General features: G+C 35.1%; 1 protein-coding gene and 1 pseudogene across 3 annotated transcripts; one reads left to right on the top strand and one right to left on the bottom strand.

Annotated features, from left to right (window-relative positions):
• The first annotated feature begins 206 nt into the window (after positions 1-206).
• LOC120151184 lies at positions 207-13,061 on the top strand (annotated as a pseudogene).
• Positions 13,062-15,969: 2,908 nt separating this feature from the next.
• Positions 15,970-25,233, bottom strand: LOC120151172 (protein phosphatase 2C 70-like). 3 transcript variants are annotated; one of them, XM_039163708.1, is made up of 14 exons: positions 25,214-25,233; positions 24,951-25,126; positions 23,591-23,780; positions 23,313-23,489; positions 23,034-23,206; positions 22,781-22,939; positions 20,370-20,513; positions 20,235-20,296; positions 18,016-18,151; positions 17,578-17,672; positions 16,752-16,867; positions 16,520-16,649; positions 16,256-16,310; positions 15,970-16,158 (listed from the first exon to the last, which is right to left on the bottom strand). In XM_039163708.1, the coding sequence occupies exons 2-14, from the start codon at positions 25,101-25,103 to the stop codon at positions 15,994-15,996; spliced, it is 1,755 nt and encodes a 584-aa protein (XP_039019639.1). In that variant the 5' UTR covers positions 25,104-25,126; positions 25,214-25,233; the 3' UTR covers positions 15,970-15,993. The 3 variants fall into 3 exon arrangements, with proteins under 3 accessions (XP_039019639.1, XP_039019640.1, XP_039019638.1); XM_039163709.1 differs by having other exon boundaries at positions 25,210-25,230; XM_039163707.1 differs by lacking the exon at positions 25,214-25,233 and having other exon boundaries at positions 24,951-25,198.

A 25,233-nucleotide genomic window follows, 5' to 3' on the forward strand; every position in this document is an offset into this window, starting at 1 on the left:
ATCATGTCCTAATGAATGTTTCAACTCTTTTTCTTTGAGCAATAGGCAGTTCTGAGTTATCAATAAAAGGAACAAGTTGTTAATTCGAAGAAGATTCTATATATGTGTTAATTTTTTAGACATAAGATTCCAGTTCAGGTTCTTGACAATTTCTGACGTGTGATATCCTTTAGATTTTCTGTAGGTCGTCACTTCCTGTTATAAACATGAAGTTCTTGATTGATGTCAAGTGTGAGATGGTCTTGGAGATGGTGGGTTTTTTGATCGAGTGATTTTTGGTTCTAGAGAAGAAAATACATGGACTGGGTAGTTTGAAGGCTATCCCAAAACTATAATTCCCTTAAAATCTCTCCCTCAATTATAATTTTGGTAAAATAGGTCTGATACTAAAAAAATGCGACATCCATAAAATTGTATACTTTCTGAGTGACAGGAGAGTAACATTTATATCTTTTCTGTTAGATGAATATCATAAGAACAAACATTTGATGGGTCTAATCAAAGTTCTCATTGAAAAACAGAAAGTACAACCCGTTTTTATAGGCTATGAATTATAAGTTAGAGTCCTTTTAGGTTTCTTTTCTAACTTTTATCTCATAAACTTTATCTTATCTCCTAAAAATTTTAATCCTACAATATAAATAAATTAAATTTTATCTCCTAAAATAAATTGAACCTCTAAGTTAAATAAAATTCATAATTGTAGGCAACTTTCTACACTGAAGTAGACCGACAACACAATTTGTGGAACTAGCATTTCTTTTTTTTTTAATTAATCACTGGTATCCGATCTATTGACCGACTAATCCAGATCGGGTACTGCAGAGGCGAGCCAACCCAGTTTGCTCCATTCGCAAACACCAGGAGTCGAACCCTTGACCTTGCTTAAGGGACCTAGTGCCTCATCCTTAGACCAACTGGTTGTTGGCATGGACCTAGCATTTCTAATTGTCCTTCCCGAGTCTAAGACCTGAAATTCACACATTTTTGGGAAGAATTTAGCAGCACAATTGGTGGCATTAGTAAACTTAAAGATAACAGATTATGGTCAAGAGCGGGAACAAGCGGTATTGTACCAAGAGATATATCATTGGAGATAATAACTGAAGCTGTACCAGCAACAATAGGGAGACCAATCAGCAAACGTACCTGTGCATAATCAATAGATAGACTGTCTATATGAAACACAGTGACATCTCCTGTCATGGTCGAATGCCCTTGAATCCATGATCCACATGCTAGTTTTCCCATGTCTATTATTTATAGTAGTAAGGTAATTACCATTTTTTGCTATTGATATTTTTCTGTCATATATGATGGTTTTGTAATAATAGGAAACTATCACAAAGCATTTATTTATAGTGCATAATAATAGGAACAAATACTACAACTACTCTTAAAATATCTTTAACAAACTCCTGTCACTTAAATTACTCCTAAAATATCTCTAAACACCTGTCAACATCCTTGATTTCTACACTCAGATTATTTGTCATAGCATGTTTGTCTAATGGCATTCCTTTCGATCTTGTTTGATTTAGTGCTACTGCTTAGTGCGTACTCAGATCAGTTATTTCACATCCTGTTTTACATATTGTAGTTCTACTGAGTGTGGTTTTTGATGACCAAGTGTCAATATGTTGCTTTAATTTATTTCACGGCTGTTTCATTTTTGGTCAATATATAAGACATCGTTTTCTGAAGCTAAATGTGCTGATGTGTTATTCCAGACCTATACTGCAAATATATTGATTGCTGTAAATCCTTTTCAAAGGCTTCCGCATTTAGTAACAGATGACATGATGGAAAAGTACAAAGGGGCAGCTTTCGGTGAACTGAGCCCACATCCATTTGCTATTGCAGATTCTGCCTATAGGTAACCTGTTTCTGTGTTCTCCTTCCTTTTGCATTGTTGAAGTGAATTATTTGTGTAATTAACGTTGTGAACAGACAGATGATTAAGGAGAAAGTAAGCCAAGCAATTTTGGTAAGTGGGGAAAGTGGAGCTGGTAAAACAGAGAGTACGAAGATGCTTATGCAGTATCTAGCCTTTATGGGAGGGCAAGTTAAAAACCCAGAGAAACGTTCTGTGGAGCAAAAGGTCTTGGAGGTAAGCTCAAACTCCATAACTTATTCAGTTTTGGAATATGTGAAATTGATCAATTTGATGTTGCTTTCTATGATGTGAGGTTCCCCTTCTTGCTTCTTGGAAGCTGAGATTTCTTCAGTACAAATTCTCTTTTTCATAGCATTTTTTGTTCTTACATTTGTAGTCGAATCCTGTTCTGGAAGCATTCGGTAATGCAAAGACTGTCAGAAACAACAATTCAAGGTAGGAAATCTTTTCTCATAATTTATTCCTCGTGTTTGTGCAAATCTCTTCCTTTATTTGATGAAAGACTGCCCTGATTGAATATATTGTATTTGTAGTCGCTTTGGCAAATTTGTGGAAATTCAGTTCAATGAAAATGGTAGAATTTCTGGAGCTGCAATAAGGACTTATTTGCTAGAACGATCACGAGTTTGCCAAGTGTCTGATCCAGAGAGAAACTATCATTGCTTTTACATGCTTTGTGCTGCACCGCCAGAGGTAATATTGTTTTGAGTTTAATCAGTTACTTCGAGTTTAAGATGTTTGTTTTAGAAAGACGTATAAGAAAGCGACACATGTCTAGACCTTAGGATCAAATGGGATAGGATAGGTGTTATGTGAAAGACTAACCAAAGAAGTTAATTGGAAGACAAGTTTGAAAACTTTGAATAGTCAGGTGACCGTTTTATAACTTTTAATAGTCGAAGGACTCAACAAGTAACATCCTATAGTCAGGAATCATTTGTAACTTTTAATAGTTGGAGGACTTAACAAAGTAGCATCAGACATTATTTTGCCTGCATTGAATGGTTTTTTTAACCAAAAATTCATCTAAAACTTTTCTGGTTTTATTTCCTAATACATGTTATCAGGATGTTGAGAAGTACAAATTGGGAAACCCACGAACTTTTCATTATTTGAATCAGTCAAATTGTATTGAGCTGGATGTACTAGATGATTCTAAAGAGTATCTTGAAACTAGGAGAGCAATGGAAGTTGTTGGGATCAATCAGGCAGAGCAGGTAATGCATCTTGGTCATTATTTCAGCTGGAATATTTGACTTTGTTTTTTTCTTTTCTTTTCTTTTAAGTCTGCTTGTTTGTTACTACCCCAGGAGTCAATATTCCGAGTTGTCGCTGGAATTCTACATTTAGGAAATGTTGAGTTGCAAAGGGAAAGGAAGCGGATTCTTCTGAACCTAAAGATGATAAATCTCGGCACCATCTAAAAATTGCTGCAGAATTATTCATGTGATTTGTCATTGCTATTGTTATCCTTAGGCATCCATATGATTGTCCTCAAGAGTAGATTTGAATGAGAAAACTCTAATATGTATCTCTTGTATAGGTGTGATGAAAAGTCTCTTGAAGACTCCTTAGTTAAACGTGTTATTGTGACTCGTGGTGAGAGCATTACAAAAGCGCTTGATCCTGATACTGCAGCTCTAAGCAGAGATGCTTTGGCCAAAATTGTTTATTCAAAGTTATTTGACTGGTAACTTTCTATGTACCATATAGATTCATTCTGGAGAGAAACACAGAGACATACATGCAAAACACATCTTACATATGATCTTTTTCTTGACATTTTCACTTTGGTTTCTCAGGCTTGTTGAGAAGATAAATATTTCTATTGGCCAGGATGCGAATTCAAAATTCTTGATTGGAGTTCTGGATATTTATGGATTTGAGAGTTTCAAGACAAACAGGTGCTTAACTGGCATGCTTTGTTTTCATCGTTTACAGATATCAATTTCTTTCATGATATCCCTGTGCTTTTTTCATGATTGGGTTATCTAGATGGGGGAATTCGATATTTTTAAGCCATTATTTTTAAAACTTTCTTAAAGATTATGCAGGGTCTATATTGTTGATTAGATTTGTGGGTATTACCACTGCTCTCTTGGCTAGTCTGGACTCATCCTTCCTGCACATTCTTTCTGTTATTTAAGTTTTACGGTGTGCAGAACTGTTGATCATGTTCCTATGTTTGGCTGTCAATACCTACATAATTTTTGAAATTTTCATTGTATACAGTTTTGAGCAGTTTTGCATCAATTTGACGAATGAAAAGCTGCAGCAGCATTTTAATCAGGTTTATACATTGGATTGATGCTAGTGTCTTTAGGATGTTTTATCTTTAAAGCAATACTTAAAATGTCCGATGCTGTCATTTTTCCAGCATGTTTTCAAGATGGAGCAGGAGGAATATAAAAAGGAGGAAATTGACTGGAGTTATATAGAGTTTGTTGATAATCAAGATATTCTTGATCTTATTGAAAAGGTATAGCACGACTATTTTGATTATTTTTATGGCTTGTATCTTACTTCCAATATGCAATTTATGTGACAAACTCTACATACACACATACACATACAAATATATAATGCACATATATATATGTACATAAGGCCTTGAATGTCTTTGCCTGTGTGTACGTATGTGTAACCATGCTTGTATTCTCTATCGTCTTTGTTTTTTTTTTTTTCAATTCTTTGGGGTAGGGGGGATAGCTTTGCTTTGGACTCAATGGTACCTTGTTTGATAGATAATATGTTTATTGTTATACTCCACAAAGAATGAGTTTGTTATGATTCAAAAGTTCCTCTTTTGTATCGTAGTGTGATTTGATTGTTTCACCAGAAATCTAACTTTGTGCCATTATGATTTGTTAGTGTGGAAGAGATCTATATTTCCTTCATGATATCTTTTATGAATAAATTTTATATCTTTACATTTTGGTCTCTGTTCATTTGGTGTACAGTATTTAATTCAATTGTTTTTTATCCTTACACAGCCTTCATCATTATTGTTTTTAGAACATGGCAATTTAAGCCATGTTTTTGGATTGAAATTTCCATGTATCTTGTTAAATAGAGGTTTTAGACTATGCTTCAGTATTTTCATGTTTCCTAATAATGCCTAAACTTTATTTTAGTTACTTGTGAGTTGTGACAGAAAATAATTATCTTCAGCAGAATGTCTCCACCTGTATTTATGTTTCATTTGTTTATTCTTTGATAATAAATTTAAGAATTGAATGAAAGAAATAGTCCATACATGTAAAGTGTTTTCCTTTGATCTTCCTGAACTTTCCTTTTATTTTGAAAGAAATGAAAAATATTTTTACCAACTGATGTTTACTTTTCTGCTTACAGAAACCCGGTGGCATCATTGCTCTTCTTGACGAGGCTTGGTAGGTATCAGATGCATAACAATGTTAAACCACTATTTCTATTTTAAGAAATTTGGTTTATCTAACTTTAGTTTTCATTTGCTTCTATAAGCTGTGAAATTGTGACAATAACTCCTGTTTTTCCATAGCATGTTTCCTCGATCAACACACGAGACATTTGCCCAAAAGCTCTATCAGACTTTTAAAGATCATAAACGCTTCATTAAGCCTAAGTTGGCACGCACTGACTTCACCATTTGTCATTATGCTGGTGATGTAAGTATCTTTATACTAAGGGCATTCTTATGAACCACATTTAGGAATCCCTTAATGCTAAGCTAAAAGACATGGCTGCTGGAAACATCTGTTATGCTCCACTAAGTTTAGATTATGTGTGTGTTTCTGCTTATGAAACCTTGTATCCACAGACTTGATGATGTCCAGCTTGTAAAAGACAACTTAAACTAAACTTTACTAGCAAGTACAGCTGTAAACTGGTCAAGATTAAAGGACAGGTCTAGTTAGCTACTTCGACTAACTATGAACAGCAATCCATTTTAGCAAATGTTAAATCTTCTAAAAAGCCTCGATTCAAGATATTAAACAACATAAACTGATAGCATTGTTTTGTACTGTAAGTAGCTGCACTGGTAATAATGGATCTTAAATAAATAAATTGGTCCCAATATTAGCTACAAATGACTTATTCCAAGTGCGAACCATTTAGTACTGGTTTGAGTGCTACTGACCTGTAGGCTATAGTGAATTTAGTAGGTATTAAACTTGCCACACTGCTAGTGAGATACCTTGGAATTCCGTAAGTAGCTAGAAATCTTAAGGAAGGGGATTGTAAAAATTTCATTGATTAGAATAAGAAATAAGATTTAGACTACTCTAAATTACTGACTCCTACATATGACAATTAATAATAATTACAGTAGATATTACATGACTCATTTCCACAGTTTGTAACAATTTTTTCTTGATGAAATGATATATTTATCATCAAGAAATAGTTTCATCAGATATGATTCTCAAATCTAGTTTTGAAATAGACAATTTCGAAGTATCACGGTGAAGTGATTTTCGCTACAGGTGACTTACCAGACTGATCTCTTCCTGGAGAAGAACAAGATTTAGTTGTTCCAGAGCATCAGGCTCTCTTGGCTGCTTCCAAATGCTCTTTATTTCAAGCTTGTTTCCTCCTGTAGTTCAGGAATCATCTGGTAAATCATCAAAGATGGCCTCAATAGCTTCTGGATTCAAGGTCTGTTGCTGCTCCAGCATCTATAACAATGGCAGATATATGCGTCATTTAATTTTTTTGATTTTGACTTGTACTATCTGCTTTATACAGCTACAACTCCAAACATTACTTGATACTTTGAGTGCCACTGAACCACACTACGTTCGTTGTGTAAAGCCAAATAATGTTCTTAAGCCGGGAATATTCGAAAAAATCAATGTACTTCAACAACTTCGTTGCGGGGTGAGTTTTCATATTTTGGTCAATCCTTTCTTTAAGAAGCCTGTCCATATGATGGTTTGGTATATTTTTTTATTCCAGGGAGTGCTGGAAGCAATTAGAATTAGTTGTGCTGGATTTCCCTCTCGAAAGCCGTTTCGTGAATTTATAGATCGGTTTTCTATATTGGCTCCAGAGGTTCTCACTGGAAGGTAAGTTTTCCAAGATTTTCTATTGTAGTTCAAAACTGTTACTTCTCTTTTATTCTTTAATCCGCGAGTTACCTTTTTTGGTGGTAGCTATAATGAGGTTGCTGCTTGCAAGAAGATTCTGGAAAAGAGTAAACTCAGTGGTTGTCAGGTACATCTTATGTGTATAGAATTTCTTAAATAAATTTGGGACAGTTTTTTTTTCTTCCATTCCATGGGCTTTGTAAGTAGTTGTTGAATATCATGTCTCTCACATATCCTGTTGGCTGGTTGATCATGTCAGTTTTTGCATCTATTTCATTTTGATATTGTTGCTTCCACTATGCTCTTCCACCATTTAATAGATTGGCTGCTGTTGCAGGTTGGTAAAACAAAAGTTTTTCTGAGGGCTGGTCAGATGGCTCAACTCGATACATGGCGAGGTGAGGTTTTAGGAGTGTCAGCAATGTTATACAGAGGAAAGTCCGTGGATATTTGAATTACAAACACTTCAATCGTTGCGGTTATCTTCCATAACAATTCAAGCCTTTTAGAGGTAATAAGAACTCCATATAGGGAAAATTTGCCAGTATCATTAGTTATAGCTGCTTCCCTGTATCTATTGATTTATTTATTTTGTCCAACCTGGTTGCAGGACAAGTGACACGCTATCAGTATGAGAGGGTGAGAAAAGAAGCTGCTTGTCTGAATATTCAAAAAAATTCACGCAAGTTTCTTGCAAGGAAAGCATACAAGAATTTGTACCTCGCATCTGTTTCCATTCAAACAGGGATCCGGGGGATGACTGATCGTAAACAACTCCTTGCAAGGAAAGCATACAAGAATTTGTACCTCGCATCTGTTTCCATTCAAACAGGCATCCGTGGGATGACTGCTCGTAAACAACTCCGGTTCAAGAAGCAGAAGACAGCTGCAATAGTAATTCAGGTAAAGATAGAAATTTCTTTCAATTAATGAATATTAATAGCTAGTTGTTTTCCTTTATTTCTGGTTTTACTCCTTTCTAGGAATTTCATCTCCTCGATGAAGTTTTATCTTGTGTTGCAACAAACGTGGATGCTGGTGGTTCAGCAAAAGAAATAATGCTGATGCTTTGTGTTTTTGCAATGTCTAGTTGCTATTTGCTATATCAGCATACTGATACCATCTGATTTCATGTCTGTGACAGAGTCATGGTCGTCGATTCTTGGCGAGCCGTCATTACAAAAGGTTAAAGAAAGCTGCAGTCATCGCACAATGTGCTTGGAGAGCAAAACTTGCACGTAGAGAATTACGCAAACTAAAAATGGTGATTTTTCATTTGTTTTTCTGGTTTTGTTTCTTGAATTAGTTTAAGCTCATAATGTCTTGCATAGGCGTCTTCTCAATTTCCTTCAACAAGTTCTTAATAGATAGTGGTTTGACTGCTGTACTCTAGTTCCATGTGATATTGAATCCATGGTTTCTAGGAAACCAATTTACATTTCCAATACATCCACTTAAACAAGAGTGTACCTATTATGCATTACCAACATGTCTGCTAATGCTTCAAACTTCTTACTTTGTAATCCAGTTGTAAAGATGTCTGCTAATGCTTCAACATTTTCCTTGCTTTTGTCTTCTCCTTTATGAGTTGTCGGTCCATTTAAACATGCTTCATCCTACCATATTGAACTTGATTATGGGCAATTCTGATGACAGCAGCTTTGTTGTCACAAATGGGTCTTTTCCTAACCCTTTTGTTAAAACGTCTGCAACTAGCTTGTTGGTAGAGATGTACTACAAATCAACCCATTATCTCTTTTTTTTTTGATGTAGTGTTTATCAACTCCAGTGTTAGTTCTATCTTGAAAAACTGGATTATGAGCAATGCAGATTGCTGTTTTGTTGTCACAATACACCTTTATAGGTAATGGACTCGAGATCTTTAAGTCTTCTAATCCAAAACACTACACAAATTCAATAAGCAATTGATCTAAATTCAGCCTCCACAACACTTGCAACAACACTTTTTCAGTCAACTATCTCCAAAGTGCAACTCTTTTTTAGTCAATTGAATTGGTAATCAATAGGAAAATACCCATTCAAAGTTTAGTCCTTATTCTCTGTGTCCAATCAATAGGAAAATCTCAATTGCTGATGGTTCAATCACCATAGTAGCAGGAATATGTTAGATCCAAGTTAATCCACCTTTGGTACAAAAATATGTTCTCCTTCTTATCAGTTGGTTCAGTAAATTCTTTCTTCTCTAAAACTGCTAACTTCCATTCTGGATGATCAAGAGATTCCAGTACAGTTTTCCAGTGTATTCACTTGTTTGATGCGATGTTCTCATAGGCTTAGCCATGAGGTGAAAGTATGTGCATAATTGTTACAATTGATTATCCATGATTGTCGGCAGGCTGCCAGAAAACTGAATCCCTCCTAGCGGCCAACAGTCAGCTAGAAAAGCAAGTTGAAGAACTTACATGGCAGTTGCAGAAGTTGCATCGTGAGAAGGAAAATTGGGGTACAAACAACACTTCCGGACAAGTTCTTGGCACCAAAGAGGTCTCGGTAGTTGACAATGAAACGATGAATAAACTTACTGCCGAAAATGAACAGCTTAAGGTATTGTTAGATATTTGTTAATTCTGAATAAGGACCTTACTTGGACTAAAGGTTTGTTAAATGCCATTTAAAGTTGGTGATTTTTCGTTCTTTTTCTCCTGAAATTTTTTTTACCAAAATGCCATTTCAGGCTCAGGTAGCTACACTAGAACAGAAAATTGAAGAAACAAACAAGCTTAGTGAAGCGCGGCTAAAGCAGGCTACGGAGGCTGAGATGAAGATAATTGACTTAAAAACTGCAATGCAAAGGTTTTATCCTGATTTTGTGCTGTGTTAATAGATGTTCGATGTTTATGTAGTATGAATATTTAGCCAACTGGATTGTTCATTCTTCAACTTGAACTGCTTATCTTCCATGCAAATAATCGTCTATATCTTTTAACAGGTTAGAAGACAAGATTTCAGACATGGAAACTGAGGAAAAGGTTTTGAGAAAGCAAGCTTTGCTGAGTGCACTAGTAGAAAAATGTCATCTCAATTGTCATTTACAACACCTGCAGTAAGCTATTTTTAAACATGATGTTCTCATCTTTCTTGAGTTGGTCTGGTAGTTGTGATTAATTTTCGCTTGCTTATTTTTCTTTGTTGGTCCTTATTTCACTTTGCAGCCTGTGCAAAATGGTCCTCCGCTAGTAAGTGAAGAATGAATAGACTGGATAATTAAATTTACTTCAATTGATCATTTATATCAGCATCCTTGATTCTTTTTTGCTTTATGACCTGAGATAGAAAGCTCTTTTTGACAGGCACAACTGAATTCTGGTCCATCAATGAGGTTCGGTAGAGAAGATAGTAAAATGATGAGATCTAAGATTGAAGTTCCACAAGTATGAACTCGGATGATATGGAACTCATTTTCCTTTCCTACTTCTGTTTTCAAGATTTTTTATTGGATGGAATTTCTAGGGGTTAATTATTTTTGTGTGTATCACCCAGATACAGGACGGTTTCGATTCTCTAATAAAATGCACGGAGCAGAATCTTGGGTTCAGCCATGAAAGCCTGTTGCAGCATTTACAATATACAAATGCCTTGTTTACTGGAGATCATTAGAAGCTGAAAGAACAAGTGCATTTGATAATCTTATTCAGATGATTGGCTCTGCACTAGAGGTAACTTATTTATCACAGAAAGCTGAAGTCAGCATCATATTTAGGCAATAAATGAGAAAAGGACATACTGATTGCAATATAAAGGATCCAGATGTTCCTTTTAGTACTCCACCAACTCTCGGATTTATTTTTGGTTCAAAATGTTCTCATTGTTATCATCATTTTTAGCTTTTATTGTTCCACCATGTTCACTTTTTGCTTTTGACAGCAAGAAATAAGTATCAACAGTGATTACTAACATAAACATCCAACATAACATTATGATCCCATTGATGTTTTGCAGAATGAGGATGACAATGCTCACATGGCTTATTGGCTGTCGAACATGTCTTCATTGTTGTTTTTGCTCAAGTAGTTTGAAAAGTGCACAAAAACCTCCTGCTCCAACATCACTATTTCAAGGATGGCTCAAGTATTTAGATAATTCATTTACAAAGTCTGATTAGTTTGCATGAGTGGTCATGATTTAAAATATTTCTCTTATTCTTCTTTTAAAATCTTTTGATATGTTTTTGTGAAATAACTCTACAGCTTATGCTGGAAAATTTTATGATAGGGTGTTGGGTTTTTTTCAGAGTTTTCGTTCATCTTCTTCCAATCTTGCGATTGGAATAATACGCCAGTTCGATGGCAAGTATCCAGCTATACTTTTTAAGCAGCAGGTCACAGCATATGTAGAAAAGGTCTTCGGAATCATTAGAGACAACTTGAAAAAGGAATTGTCAGTGCATATTTCTCGTTGTATCCAGGTATAAGGAGCTATGCGGAATTGCTATATATAGTGGCAAAGTGTCATTCTTGAACAATCTCCCTCATTTGCATGGAAGCAAACAGCTTTATATAGGAATTGTAATTGTTTTGTTTCTTTTTGTTGCTAATGGCATTACCCTACATATCAGGTACCTAAGACATCAAAGGGAACTGCTATTAACCCGTTCGAAGAGTCACAAGGTTGTTCTCCCGCTAGTCACTGGCAAGGAATTATCGAGTCCCTGAACAAGTTTCTGGGTACTTTGAAAGAAAATTTTGTACGTAATTCACTGCTTTTATGACATTGAAGTGAACTAGTACCGTCGGTTTAATGTTGAACTTAAGGTTACAGATTCTTTTCAGGTGCTCCAGTGATTGTTCAGAAAATTTTCACTCAAATATTCGCATATATAAACACACAGTTCTTTAATAGGTAAACCAAAGTTCATCTTTATGTTCTTGTTAGATAAATGATAAGACTATAATACTATATTACTAAATATGATGTTAAATGTTCTACTACAGCTTTCTTATCCGTATAGAGTGCTGCACGCTTAGCAACGGGGAGTATGTGAAGTATGGCTTAATTGAATTGGAACTATGGTGTGCCCAAGCCACAGAAGAGGTAATTTATTATTTCCAACTGAAGATTGTTTTGAAGGTGGAATTTCAAGTTTGAACATCCATGCCATCAAGGGGAAAAATTTCCTTTTCTGCTTACCGAGTTTCAATATTGGTGGCTTGGTGATTCCCCTAATTACAGTATGCAGGCTCATCATGGGGTGAACTCAAACACACACGGCAAACAGTTGCTTCTTGGTAAGTTTTCTATTCATTTACAAGGAATAGTACTCGAATTTACCAAGTACCGAAATTCACACATTAGATTCTTTCATAGTTCAATTCTTCCAATTTCTCTCATTTCTCCAATTTGAACAACTGTTGTTATGTTGTCAGATTCTGCAAGAAAAATCCAGCATCTCCTACGATCAAATAACAAATGAACTTTGTCCTGTAAGTCTCTTTTTCTTTCTTTCTTCATCCACAACTGGATGATGGGGATGGTGAAGGACATGTCTTTGTAGGTATTTCTCTGCTTTCTCTTACGTTGTGTTATGCACCAGGCTCTGAGCGTCCAACAACTTTACCGAATATGCTGGCTTTTCAGGGATGACAAGCACAACACTCCAAATGTTTCACCAAATGTAAGTCACACCAAACTTAAATCGCAACGACTTATCCTCCCCAAAGGCAACATTCTTTATTCCTTTCTATCTCTTTAATTTCTACAGGTCATGCCAGCATGAAACATAATGTCGGACGGTTCTGAAGATGAAGGTGGCAGCACCTTTCTGTTGGAAGATGATACCAGGTAAGATAAACTAAAGGAGAAATGGTTTTAGTTCCTCTAATATTTAATGGTTTCCCGTTTGAATGTAGCATTCCATTCACAACGGAGGACATTACTGGTTCAATGCAAGTAAAGGAATTTGCAGAGGTAAAACCTTCTGCAGAGCTTGCAGAGAATCCAGCTTTCCAATTTTTGCTGCAGGATTAAGCCACAGATTCTACTATCAATTTCTCTTTTTCATACATCATTTATTTTTTCCCGGAAAAGAAAAAATCAACTTCATCATGGGTTAATATACGAATGGTATCCCTTCACTACAAGATGCACTGCCTCAAAAGTGTAATATTGTTCATCATTTCATTAGGGTTTGTAGGTAGTTATTTGATTATTTGTTTATTTGGTGAGTAGCATTTTTTATTTTTGTGAGGTAGGAGCTCATGAATTTTTTAATATAGTCTTGGCACCCTCATTTCATTCTGTACAAAACTATTATTATTTATTATTATTATATTTCTTGTTCCCAATCCCCTTGTATCTGAAAAAACTTTGATTAAATTCATTTTAGCTCTATTTTGTTATGGAGTATTTATCTCCCAACATTTCATCATAGGGCAAAATGATCTATAAATTTGATTAAATAGTCACTTAAACCCTTATTCTTTCTTTTGAAGCATATAGGTTCCAACGTTTCATGTTTTTAGGCAAAAAGGCTTAGAATGTAGATCGTTGTTGACTAATAATTCCCATTCACAGAGGGACTTTTTTGCCCAAAATAAAACGTTGAGACTAAAATACTATAAAAAGAATGAATTAAAAATGATTATGTAATCAAACGGTTGTATACTTTTTGTCATTATAAAAAATAGATTGATTGAATCATAAACAAATGGCTTATTTGATTTAGTAACATACACAAAACCAAGAAGAAGAAAAAGTGTACTTAGATTTGTATTATTTCAAATTTCAGACCTTTAAGCATATAGCGGAATTTAGGATTCTTGAGTTAAGGACTTTTAATTTTTCCAAAGTCTTGTGTTCGAGGACTTAACCATCGGGTAAGTGTATGTTTTATTAAATAATTATTACATTTAACATTTATTCAAATTCAAATTTTGATTATTTAATTTTTTTTAGTTTGATTGAACTAGACGGAGAGTATTGCATATGATTCATTTCCCATTGAAATGAAAATAAAGAGAAATCAGCATATGACAAATTAACTAAAAGAGAAATCACAGTTTACCCGGCACAACCTTAAAGTATTTAGGAATTTTGAACCATTTCATCCAGAAAAAAAAGTAACATATCGAAGGAAGGGTATCGATACATCCCATTAGGTATTGATATTAATGGTTGGATATTGATATCCTATGTAGGTATTGATGCTCTTTTAGATTCTAAATTGTTAAAAAATTTAAGGAAAAAAAGTAGGTATTGATATTCTTATCTAAGATATAAATACTGTAGCGCGAGTATGGATACCAAATTTACTTGTTGAAATTTCAAAAATTATTTATTTAGCAAGGTATCGGCACCCTAAAATTAGTATGTCTTATTTAGGCAATTTTATCAATTTTAGGAGCTTCTAAACATGTTCACGTGACATCCTAGAAACATCATAGAAACGTGCTTGCAACATTGAATTCACCAATTAATCAAAATTTAGACCCATGTGTCTTTATGTAATTTAGTGATTAGTTTCTAATTAGTTTAGACAATATACCTTTTAAGAGCATCTAACCCTTCTAAAATTAGCTTGCTAACATCTTGACCAATCCTGTAGACTCCTAAACAACGTGGACAATAGATAGGTACATGTGTGAATAATATAATATCTGAGGGTGTTAGAATAGTAATACTCGTAAGTGTGATGATAATATAACCTCGATAAGTAGGGTGGATGTTTATTAATAACACTCTAAGACGTGGAATAACTATATGGTGCATTAGACTATGATATTCTAATTATATGTAATATGTTCCACTGTTTATTTGGTCAAAACTCCTTATTCAATATTTCATCAAGCATGTAACAACCCTTTCCTGGTCTAGTAATCCTATACATGTATGAGGCATTACATTCGAGGATTTGAGAAAAAACTAAAACTTTTTAGACTATATTCTAATCAAATATTGTAATTTGCAAATGTCAACGCTATTCGGAGACTGTATTGGTTAGCATACAAGCAATCTAGGTATCGTGAATATATTCAAATTTTAATCATTATACTAAATAAAGGGATTTATATGTAAATAATTCATCTTTAAGGGCTTAAGAATAATTATGAAAATATTGGGCAACTAAAGAACAAATGTTATTATAGTATAATCACACCAGACAATAAAAAACATTCAAATGAAACCTCTAAGACTTTCATGAATTTTCAAACTTTCATGGTAAATTTAGAACTGAGAAGATTATAGTTTAATCTACTGTTTTAAAATAATTTTTGTTTTATTTTGATGAAGAAAATATATATAAGAAATCCTATACTATGTTCAAATGATCATTTTGGATATTTAAAATTAATAAACTATTATGTGTTTATTTTATTTATCTTAAATATCAATCACTAACACCTAATTGATTTTTTTTAAAACTATATTTGCAGAGATTTTGAAGCCAGAGACGAAGCAAGAATTAAATATTGATAGGGGCAGAAATATTAGACTATTTAAGAACAATATAAAAACTTAATAGGTATTTAAACTCAAAATTCAACATGAATCAAGCGACCTTAGTGATTAAAGGATTGTTGTTATCATTGAGACTCCGAGTTCAAACACGCATGTAGAGGTATGAGCGTTTATTGTCAAATAAGTAAAAATCTTTATACAAATATTACTTTATATTCACCCTAAATTAAAAAAAAAACTCAAAACTCAAAAGACAACTTTTAATTTGTCTAATATTTAAACTTACAATTAGACCAAAAACTTGAGAACACAAACTTATCATTCTTTAATTCGACCCCTACTTGATTAAATATTTAATAAATTTTTATATTTTTATATTTTTAAAATTTAAATATTTATTTTTACATAAACCAAAATACTATTAAACTAAAATTATATCGAATATATAAATTTTAACAAGGTCGGAACCCCTTGGGTCCAAGGGAGCTCCGTCCCTGTCTACAACAATAGTAAGGGTTGAAAAATGAAAACTTGGGGAATGCAGAGTAATGAAAATAGCATTCGAAATAATTAATATATAGGTTTTTTCACACTAAATAAAAATAATTCATATTAAGAATCATCAACTTTACAAGATATTCTTCTAGATATGCTCTCAAAATCTAAGAAAATAATTGAGGTGTTATCCTTTGTTCGCTGTGTTTTAGCTTCATTCAACAAAACATTTGCAATCTTCTCTGCCAAATTCTCCTTCTCCGGCTCCGGCTCCTCCCTCATCTGACCACAACACACCGAAGATTCGACATTTATTCGAGGAACAAGAAAAGAAAACAGGCAGAAGCTGTATTATTATTATTATGTTATAATAAAATACCTGCGCAACTAACTGGACTGCCTTCTTAACACTAACAACATCCCAGAATCCATCACTGCAATAGGCATGTACAAGTGGGATCCATATTATAACAAAATAACGACAAGAAATTGCAGAATATTTAACGATTACGAGCAAGAAAATATGAGCTGAGCAAAGAAAAGTATATAACATAAATTGTTTTCATCACAATCGGCCAAGAACAGTCGATGCAATATGTTTCATATGCAAAATGATAATCAAGAAAGGGTTTGATAGAATCACCTTGCTAGTAGTGCAAACGCCACACTTGTTTGATTGATATGCACAGGTTGACTTATATAAGGCTCGGAACTAAAACGAGAATCTTGCTGCTTCAAAAACTTGTCTCCGAGCATCCTTGCAAGGTTCAAACCTGAAACAAGTGGGCAATTACTTGATATGTACCTTCTTTTGGCCATGTCACCAAGTCCTGTCTCCAGAACGTAATGACTATAATGCAGAAATTTACAAATACCGCATAGACGTGTTTCCCCATCTTTTAAGGGTTCCCCTGTTCCTTCGATGCGGAGTCTTTCGGAATAACTAGTTAATTTATGGTCTTCTGTCATCTTAAGTTGCTTACCTCCAAGACTGTCGCATTAAAATTGAATTTGGTAGTAAGTATAGCAATAAAAGCAGCATTATGAAGAAAAAACTAGAACAGGATATATATATATATGAAAGAACAGAAAATGGTGAGAAAATTCTACAGAAAATAAGAAAAAAGTATGACCAAATACCACTACAACAGGCAAAACACATTTCATTGACACTAAAGTGGTCAATTATCTATATTGCCCGGACTCTTCATTTTTCTTGAAGTGCTCGTGTCCAATGCCTGTGTTTGATGTAAACCTGGATTCGATTATAAAGATATGACCCTCCATAGACGCTCTAAATATAAGAAAAACCTTCGCAAAATTGAACACTCTAGCCAGATGCATACCTGTGTTCGAGATTCACACCCGAGTAAGAGTAACATACGTGATTATCACAAGCATACAACATCAGGCAATAGCTAGATGAATTAACAACTTAATGTACACCGATTAGCATAGGTAGCTTCTGACAGATGCCAATAGATTTCTTCATGAATTGTTGATGGCAATTTATCCTATATTCTGACTTACAGATCACCACTCTACCTAAGATCAACAGAAATTTTCTTAAATATGATCATGGATAGGCCATGATCAAAGTGATGTTAATCTTTTCAAGATTCCAAGAAATTGACTGTGATAGTAAAATACCCTAATAACCCTAGAAATCCTACAACTTGAAACAAGAAGAACGAAACGTACTAAATAAGACAAGCTGAATCCCCAACATTTGCACATTGTGCATATAACTTTTCACCATCACCAGCCCAAACCAGAAGAACTGTTGCAGTACAGCCCTGCAAGGAATTAATTATTAAGATATGCACACCATAAACTTCGATGAAGGCAGAAGAGATCCAGTGCTTGACGACAACCCATTAAATTATCGTAAATACCGAAGGACATGCATAGTCGATGGAAATAAGGGTAATAACCTGAAAAGAACATGATTCAACAATAGTGGTAGCAAATCTACAAATGATAACAGCAGAAATACAGTGCAGACAGATTCTAAGTGTTGTTTTTTTTTTGGGGGGGGGCACTACAGCACACTCTTGACAGATTTACAAACTAAAAAGCAATAAAATGTAGATAGAAGGAATAACAAAGAAAAGAAGGAAAGGCAGGTGAGGGGAAAACCTCATAATAGTTATTCATGCTGTCTTCTGTTCGTGAGAACGCATCCTTAAGAACATCAGAGGCATCATGCTGTGACAAAACCCTCTCTCTTTTAACAGAATCTGATAAAATGGTAGCAAGCATCTCAGGCAGAATCCTGGACATCAAATCCTTGAAACTTTAGTAAAATAGTTAAGCAAAATCTGCATATCAGCTAAAATGAGCAGAACAGCTAGTTTTTTTTTTTTTTGGGTCAAATCAAAAACCTTAAATCTTGTACTGAAAGTTTCATGTTGCAAGAATAATGCAATTCAGATCTACAATCAATAATTGCTGGTCTGAAGAACAAGTTTTCTCATTTAATATATATGTGTGTGTGTTATAGCCAAAGAAGATAATAAGATTCGAACGATACAAAGAAAATACATATAGCCGAAGAGAACAAAAGAAAACAGAATCTACGAATATGATCATAACCAAATCCTCCATCAGTTTGTCACTTGAACTCATACACAAAGTGGAGAGAAAGCTAAAGATAAAGAAAGGACATAAATAAAGAAACACGAAACTTCTCTCATTTCCCTCAAAGGCCATACCCAGTGTACAAAGCTCCCACTATAAACAGGGATTGAGGAAGGTCTTAATGTACACAGCCTTTCACTATATACACAGAGGTTGTTTCCAGAATTTGAACCTATTACCAAGTGGATAGCAAGTAGACACTTGAGCCCACTATGGTATTCAATAATTCCACCATGCCTTATTACTATGCATTTCTAACCACTTTCCACAGCAAATAGATTGAAAAATTCTCGCTGGTAATATTCCAAAATTCCACTATTCATTAAATACTCTAGCACCATATGCACTATTGATCCATGACCATATAAACATTTGGTTTCCAATTGTTTAATAAAAGAAAAACAATAAAATACAAATGTCCTTCATGTTATTTTCGTAACATGGAGGGTAAGAAGGGGGTTTTTAATGAGGCCTAATCTTCTATCAAAAAATAAATAAAATACAAACATTCAGGCATATGTATTATGATAATGGCTATAACTGCCAGCTACTAAGAAGTATAAGCTATTATGTAAGTAAAGGTATGGAAGAAACAAAAATTTTATGAAGAGTGCTCAAAGTTATACTCTAAGCAAATTCTGGGTGAGTCCAAAATACAAACGGTTAATATAAGGCTAAAAACGACAGAAATCGGTTGTTAGCAAAAAACTTACCAAGAGCGCAACTTTTTAGAGTAAAATGGATAACATTTTAGGTTGAAACCGAAAATATTACATTTCCATAACAATTTGTGTAAATTGCATAACTATTCCGATTGCAACCTAAAAAGCTACCGTCAAGACATTCTCGGTTGTACCGAAATTATTATCACTTGTGTAACTTTTTAGAGTAGACATGTAACATTTTAGGTTAAAACTCCACGCAATGTAACATTCTTGGTTGTATCCGAATTTATTACCAATTGTATAACTTTCTAGGTTGGACAAGGTAATATTTTAGGTTAAAACTGTTTGCAAATTAGCCTTAGGTTCGGCCCCCGCACAGCAAAACTACCCACAAATTCTAAAAAATTAGTTATCTATCATCTAGCTAGGTGTTTAAGGGGGGGAAAAGTAGCACCTAAACACCTAAATATTTCATAATCTCTCAATATATATCTAACTTTAACCCCAAAAGTATCCAAGGAAACCAGTGAAAAGTGTTGTGGTTCAATGAGTGGAGTTTGCCTGATCTGAAATCTTCTTCTAATACTAACCAGAGACTGATGTGTCATACCAGTAAAAGGTATCGAAAAAAAGATCATAAGACAATTTCAAATGAATAAATCAAGCCAATAATTAGGTTTCGCTAGTTAAGAAGGATAGAAAGGAGTAAATATGAAAATTTTATTAATCAAATGGTTAAGCTAGAAAGTAGGAAGGTGGTTATAAAATCCATCAAGCAAAGCCTAAGTCAGCAACACAGCATTTATCATATCAGAAGCTCATGGAAATAAAACTGACAGAATTTAAACAAACACAACTAAAACAGAAAGACAGAAAGGAAAAGATGCAAAATACTGTGACAAGCTTTGAAGACTATGATACACTCTAAAACACACGATTAATCTATGGGAAATAAAAAGTGTATCTGATAATTAATCAAAATATGAAATATCTACGAGTCAACTAGAAACCCTGTCTAGGAAGCACACTAAAAGACGTAATAGGAATACTAACTTGCTCGCAGATTGGGCAGCCTGAACACCACCATGCCCATCACAGATACCAAACACCCCAAACTGCAATGTCAGCACAAGTATAAGATTCATTGCTTTTGATAGAAGGAAAAACATCAACTAATAACTTAAAAACCTGATCAATGCCATGAAGTGGCCATTGATAATAGCAAACATCTTCCATGGGAAGCTTCCTTCCTCCTCGACGCAACGACATAGGATCCGAAATCATACCAACTCCAAAAGGAACCAGACACTCATTTTGGGATGAAATATGAACCTGTGACAGAAGACAACATGCAATCAATAAAATCAGCTCCACCAAATCAAATATTTTCATGCATTACAAATTGTTATGAACATTGTACTATTTGCAATGAGTACATAAGAGAAAACACTTAACCACAATAGTCTATCAGAAAACTAAAGCAACTGCCACTCAAACAATCGAGCCTACAACCTAACCATATGGGATTTTATCTTATGGGGTCAGTCTATCAGCTGTTAACTGAAAGCGCGACATTAATGTGCAGTTCTTCAATTTACCCAACTGTTCATAACTAAAGTAGCTACCATGCAAACAATCGTGTCTACAATCCTAATCATACAATTCCCAAGGATCTATGCACTTTCTACTAACAGGTGGGGGAAGGTGTCGGAGTTTGGCTGCTTTGTGAATAATGGCTGGGTTTGGAACATCCAATCTAGGCGTAACTTATGTGATTGGGAGTTAGATCATTGGATTCAACTTATGTCTCTGCTTGATAACATCAGTTTGTCCGACTCAGTGGATGACTTCCTTAAGTGGTCGGGGAAGGGTGATGGTCTGTTCTCGGTTAAGGCCTGTAGGACGACTCTTTCCCTAAAGTCGGGAGGATCGTTCAATTGGAGTAAGGATGTTTGGTCTGGTCTCGCTCCTCCCAGAGTCGAGACGTTTCTGTGGCAGGTTTCCCATCAAAAACTGGCAGTCAGAACGGAGTTGAAGAGAAGGGGTGTTGTTTTGGAGTCAGTTCTTTGTCCGTTATGTTTGAAACAGGAAGAAACGGTCCAGCACTTATTTATTTCCTGTTCGGTCGCAGGGAATTTATGAAATAACTATTTCAAGCTATGGGACATCTCTTCATTTCTGCCTAAAGACCCGCCGGCTTTGTTGAGTTCTTGGTCGGATTTAAGGGTGAAGTCTTTAATCTGGAATTTTATTCCAGGTGTCGTTTTCTGGTCAATTTGGAAAGCTAGGAATTCGGTGGTGTTTGAGAAGATGAAGGTGGATTGTTCCTCTCTTTTCTTCAATTCAAGATTCAGATTGGCTAAATGGTATCTAGCAAAGTTCCCGAATGTCAATATCCTAGTCGACTCTCTTATTGGGGATCCTACTATTGCAGATAAGCTTCCCTATCCTAATGTTAAAAGGAAAACCGTTCAGAGTTGGCTTCCTCCTCCAACTCATTTTTTTAAGTTTAATGTTGATGGGGCGGTTAGTGGTGATGGGCTAGTGGGTGGTATTGGAGGTATTTTGAAGGACTCCAGCTGTAATGTCTTAGGGTCTTTTTCTATTAGTGTTGGCCCTTGTCTTCCCCCTTTGGCAGAGTTGAAAGCAATAGAAAAAGGCATTGATTTCTTTCTCACATCAGCATGGGCTAAGGAGGGAAGATTGATCATTGAGAGTGACTGTAAAGTAGCTGTGGACTGGATTATGTGGCCGGCTTCAGCCCCTCCTTTCTTTACTTCTTTGGTTGGGAAAATTGTATCTATTATTTCGGAAAGGGGGTTTATTGTTAGGTACATTTCTAGAAGTTGCAATTGGGAGGCAGATTCTCTGGCTAAACAAGGGATTGGGTGATTTTTGTATGTGCTCTACCCCTATGTAGTTTGTGCTGGGAGTCTGTTTTTTGGATGGTGTGTTAGGTGTTTCTTTATGTAATTTGTACGAGTTTGATCTATTTATAAAACGAGGCACTCTTTTCCCCCTTCCGCTGACTATGGAACACCGTTTTGGTGGTCTGTTAATCATGAGGGTTTTTTTTAATGAGACCTCACATTCCTATCAAAAAAAAATATGGGATTTTATCTTATGGAGACAGTCTATCAACTGTTAACTTAAAAGTTCACCTCAGCACTCTTGAAAGATAGTTATGAACAGAAGCAAAAGAGAATTGCCTGAGAATAAAAAAAAGATAATGGAAAAATAAAAAGTCACAAAAATTATGTACTTCTAGAATGTCAGAAGTGGATGTGGCTTGTGCTTTATGACAAATGCTTATAGGGTATTTTATATCAAAACGACGTTCCTGACAGTCAATATACAAAGACAAGTAAGATGTCAGTTCTATACTCATGGTCTCAGATTATGATGATCTTATGAAATTGCTGAAATAAGAAAACGAATGAAAATGCAAATACCTCAATATCCAGGAGATGTGAATAATGTACAGCACTTGTTCATGCATAAGTTCGGTCTTTATGAACATGATAAATTATATCTAGAAAGTTTTGAAATTTCAGAAGCAAAAATTAAAATGACAGAATCAAAAAGGCATATCGACTTGCATGTATTTTTGAGGTTTTTCCAAGTGTTATTGTGTCTCCACTTGAAAGCTCCATCGGGTGGCCCCATTGCCTACTTCCAGAATCAGGATGATTAATTGGTCGAGAATTCAACAGTGTTCCATTGAGGCTACCCATGTCTACCAGCTCCCATTTAAGTTTCTGCAGGAGTTCATAGAAATCGGAACAATTAATACACCACATATAGCATGCAACCAAATGCAAACTACTGTCATACAATTTGTGAGAAGTATACATTTGAATTCCAAGTTATCATAGCATGCTTTCCGGAAACCTCTCCATCCTTCAATAATAAATCACTTGGAGAAACTCTCCCTAGGGTCAAAGGCAGCCTTGAAGTGTTTGACTGTACAAAACAACGAGTTCCACGAGAAGGACCAGAGACAACCTCAAGAGAGAGGCAACTTCCTGCACTTCTAACAGAAAGATATAATTACATGCTTTACACATCCAATCTATTGAAAGAAAGCAATGCATTAATCTCTTTACAGAAGTGAGAGAAAACAAAAATTACGTTGATTACTGGTAGCCTGGGGCACAAACTCTTGTATACTGTTTTCACTTTGATTTTCAGGTCTACCATGTTTTACAGCTTCAACTAGGTGCTCTGTGGCCGGTGGGTGCTTCAGTGTCTGCCCAACCAAAATATCCTCTGAAAGATCAGATATTACATCTAGAACCAAGCTATCACCTGACCAAAGTAAAACATTAATATTGGATTCACTTAAGCAGAAGAGTTGAAGCATAATTATACAAGAAAAACAGTAAAAGATGGAAGCAAAAAGTTAGTACCCTGAGCTAAATGGGGAGATGCTGGGGGGATCCGCTGTTTGTGAATAAGTCCCTCACTACGAGGTGGACGCAGAAGAGCTTCGGTTTGGTAACATGCTCCCTCTAAATCATAATTTCTTGTCAAATCACTACTTTGATCTCGAGTGAGATTGGCATCATCTGTTACTAGAGGCCTCTCAACATCATCAACCTACAAATCCATGTACACTGTCAAATGAAAGAGGATCACAAGAGATTCAAACAGAAAGCAAGCTTCAACAGTTTCCAAGTATTCCCCTTTATTAAATGGAAAGAATATAAATCTATATGCACAAATGCTATGACAAAGTTTAGTATTTAGATACATAAACACATGAAGGGTTTAAAAGAAAGATCCCAACTCTTGCTTCCATCACATATATTTAACTTGTATGGATTTAGAGAAGAAAAGAGAAGAAAAGATAAAGGAAGAGAAACCGAGAGTAATCACCTAAAAGTAAGTTTAAATTTCAAATATAGTTGGATGGAAATACAATAGAAAAAATCTAGGAAAATGAGATAATTATACAATAATAATTATACGATATTACGATTGTTGTTCGACATTTAGAACAAGTCTATAAACTTGGAAAATCAATCTATCCGTTGGTTTCTTAAACTTTCAAATTTGTCACTTACCAAGAGATAAGTTATTAGATTACTTCAAAATGATAGCCAAGTTATCCTCTTCTCTCCATATATTTCCATCTAAGGAAAGAAATCAACCAAGTTCTTGATGAAGACCCTACACTACAACAATGGATACATATATTTCTAAAACCGGCCGATTCACAAAGGGACTCTAGGATACAACACCCATTGCCATCTATTTTTAGTGGATGTGCGTTAAGTGATCCATCATAGTTGACTGACTCAGAATAGATGCCATTAATCTCCAAGCAGATTTACTACCATATTAAATCTGCTAAACGACATGCCATATCTGGTATTCATGATTGAAATCCACCCACAATCCGCTAAACTAGAAAATGAGTTACTCCTCTAGCATCAACATAAATCTAAAGTCATCACAGAAGAATACCAAAAGTAATTCAATTAAATGCATCTCTCCAATTCAACGAATCAAGAAAATCTGCAATGTATTCCCACTGATTTCAGCAAACCGTAAGCTAAACTGTATAGAATCCTCTACTATTTATTCAAAATACCACCAATTAGCACCAAAAAGAAAATTACTAAATAAACTCGCCGCGTTGATTCATTACACATAAAGAGCTGACAAGTGGATCAAACAAAAGCTAAGCAATTAAATCCATCTAGAAATCAAAACAGAATATATATATATATATAAAAAGCTCGTAACTACCGGAATCGACGGTACCTTGATGGTGCGAGAGCGAGAAGAGAAAGAGAAAAGGGAGAGGGCGAAGGAGAAGAAGCGCCATGGTTTGAAAGCGAGAAGGATGATGATAATGATAAGGATCAACATAAGGAGGAGGAGGGTGAAAACGACAATGCTCTCTAGCATCGCCATAGTCGTTCAGCGCTCTCTCTCTCCTCGCACACAAATCTCAGATTCGTCTGTTCTTCGCGACAACCTCGATATGAATGGTTCGCTCCTCGTTCATTTTCCCCCAATTTTCCTCTCTCTCTCTCTCTCTCCC

Source organism: Hibiscus syriacus, unplaced genomic scaffold (assembly GCF_006381635.1).
Source record: "Hibiscus syriacus cultivar Baekdansim isolate YM2019G1 unplaced genomic scaffold, ASM638163v2 tig00111028_pilon, whole genome shotgun sequence".
NCBI classification, from domain to species: Eukaryota; Viridiplantae; Streptophyta; class Magnoliopsida; order Malvales; family Malvaceae; genus Hibiscus; species Hibiscus syriacus.

Bases quoted from the DNA above. Each gene is read 5' to 3' on its own strand.
- LOC120151172 (XM_039163708.1), bottom strand. From the start codon at position 25,103: ATGGCGATGCTAGAGAGCATTGTCGTTTTCACCCTCCTCCTCCTTATG. The intron at 20,297-20,369 runs GTTTTTAAGTTA...CTGACATTGCAG, and splicing joins CACTTCATGGCATTGATCAG to TTTGGGGTGTTTGGTATCTG. The intron at 17,673-18,015 runs GTTTTCCCCTCA...AATTCCTTGCAG, and splicing joins GCATGAATAACTATTATGAG to GGCTGTACTGCAACAGTTCT.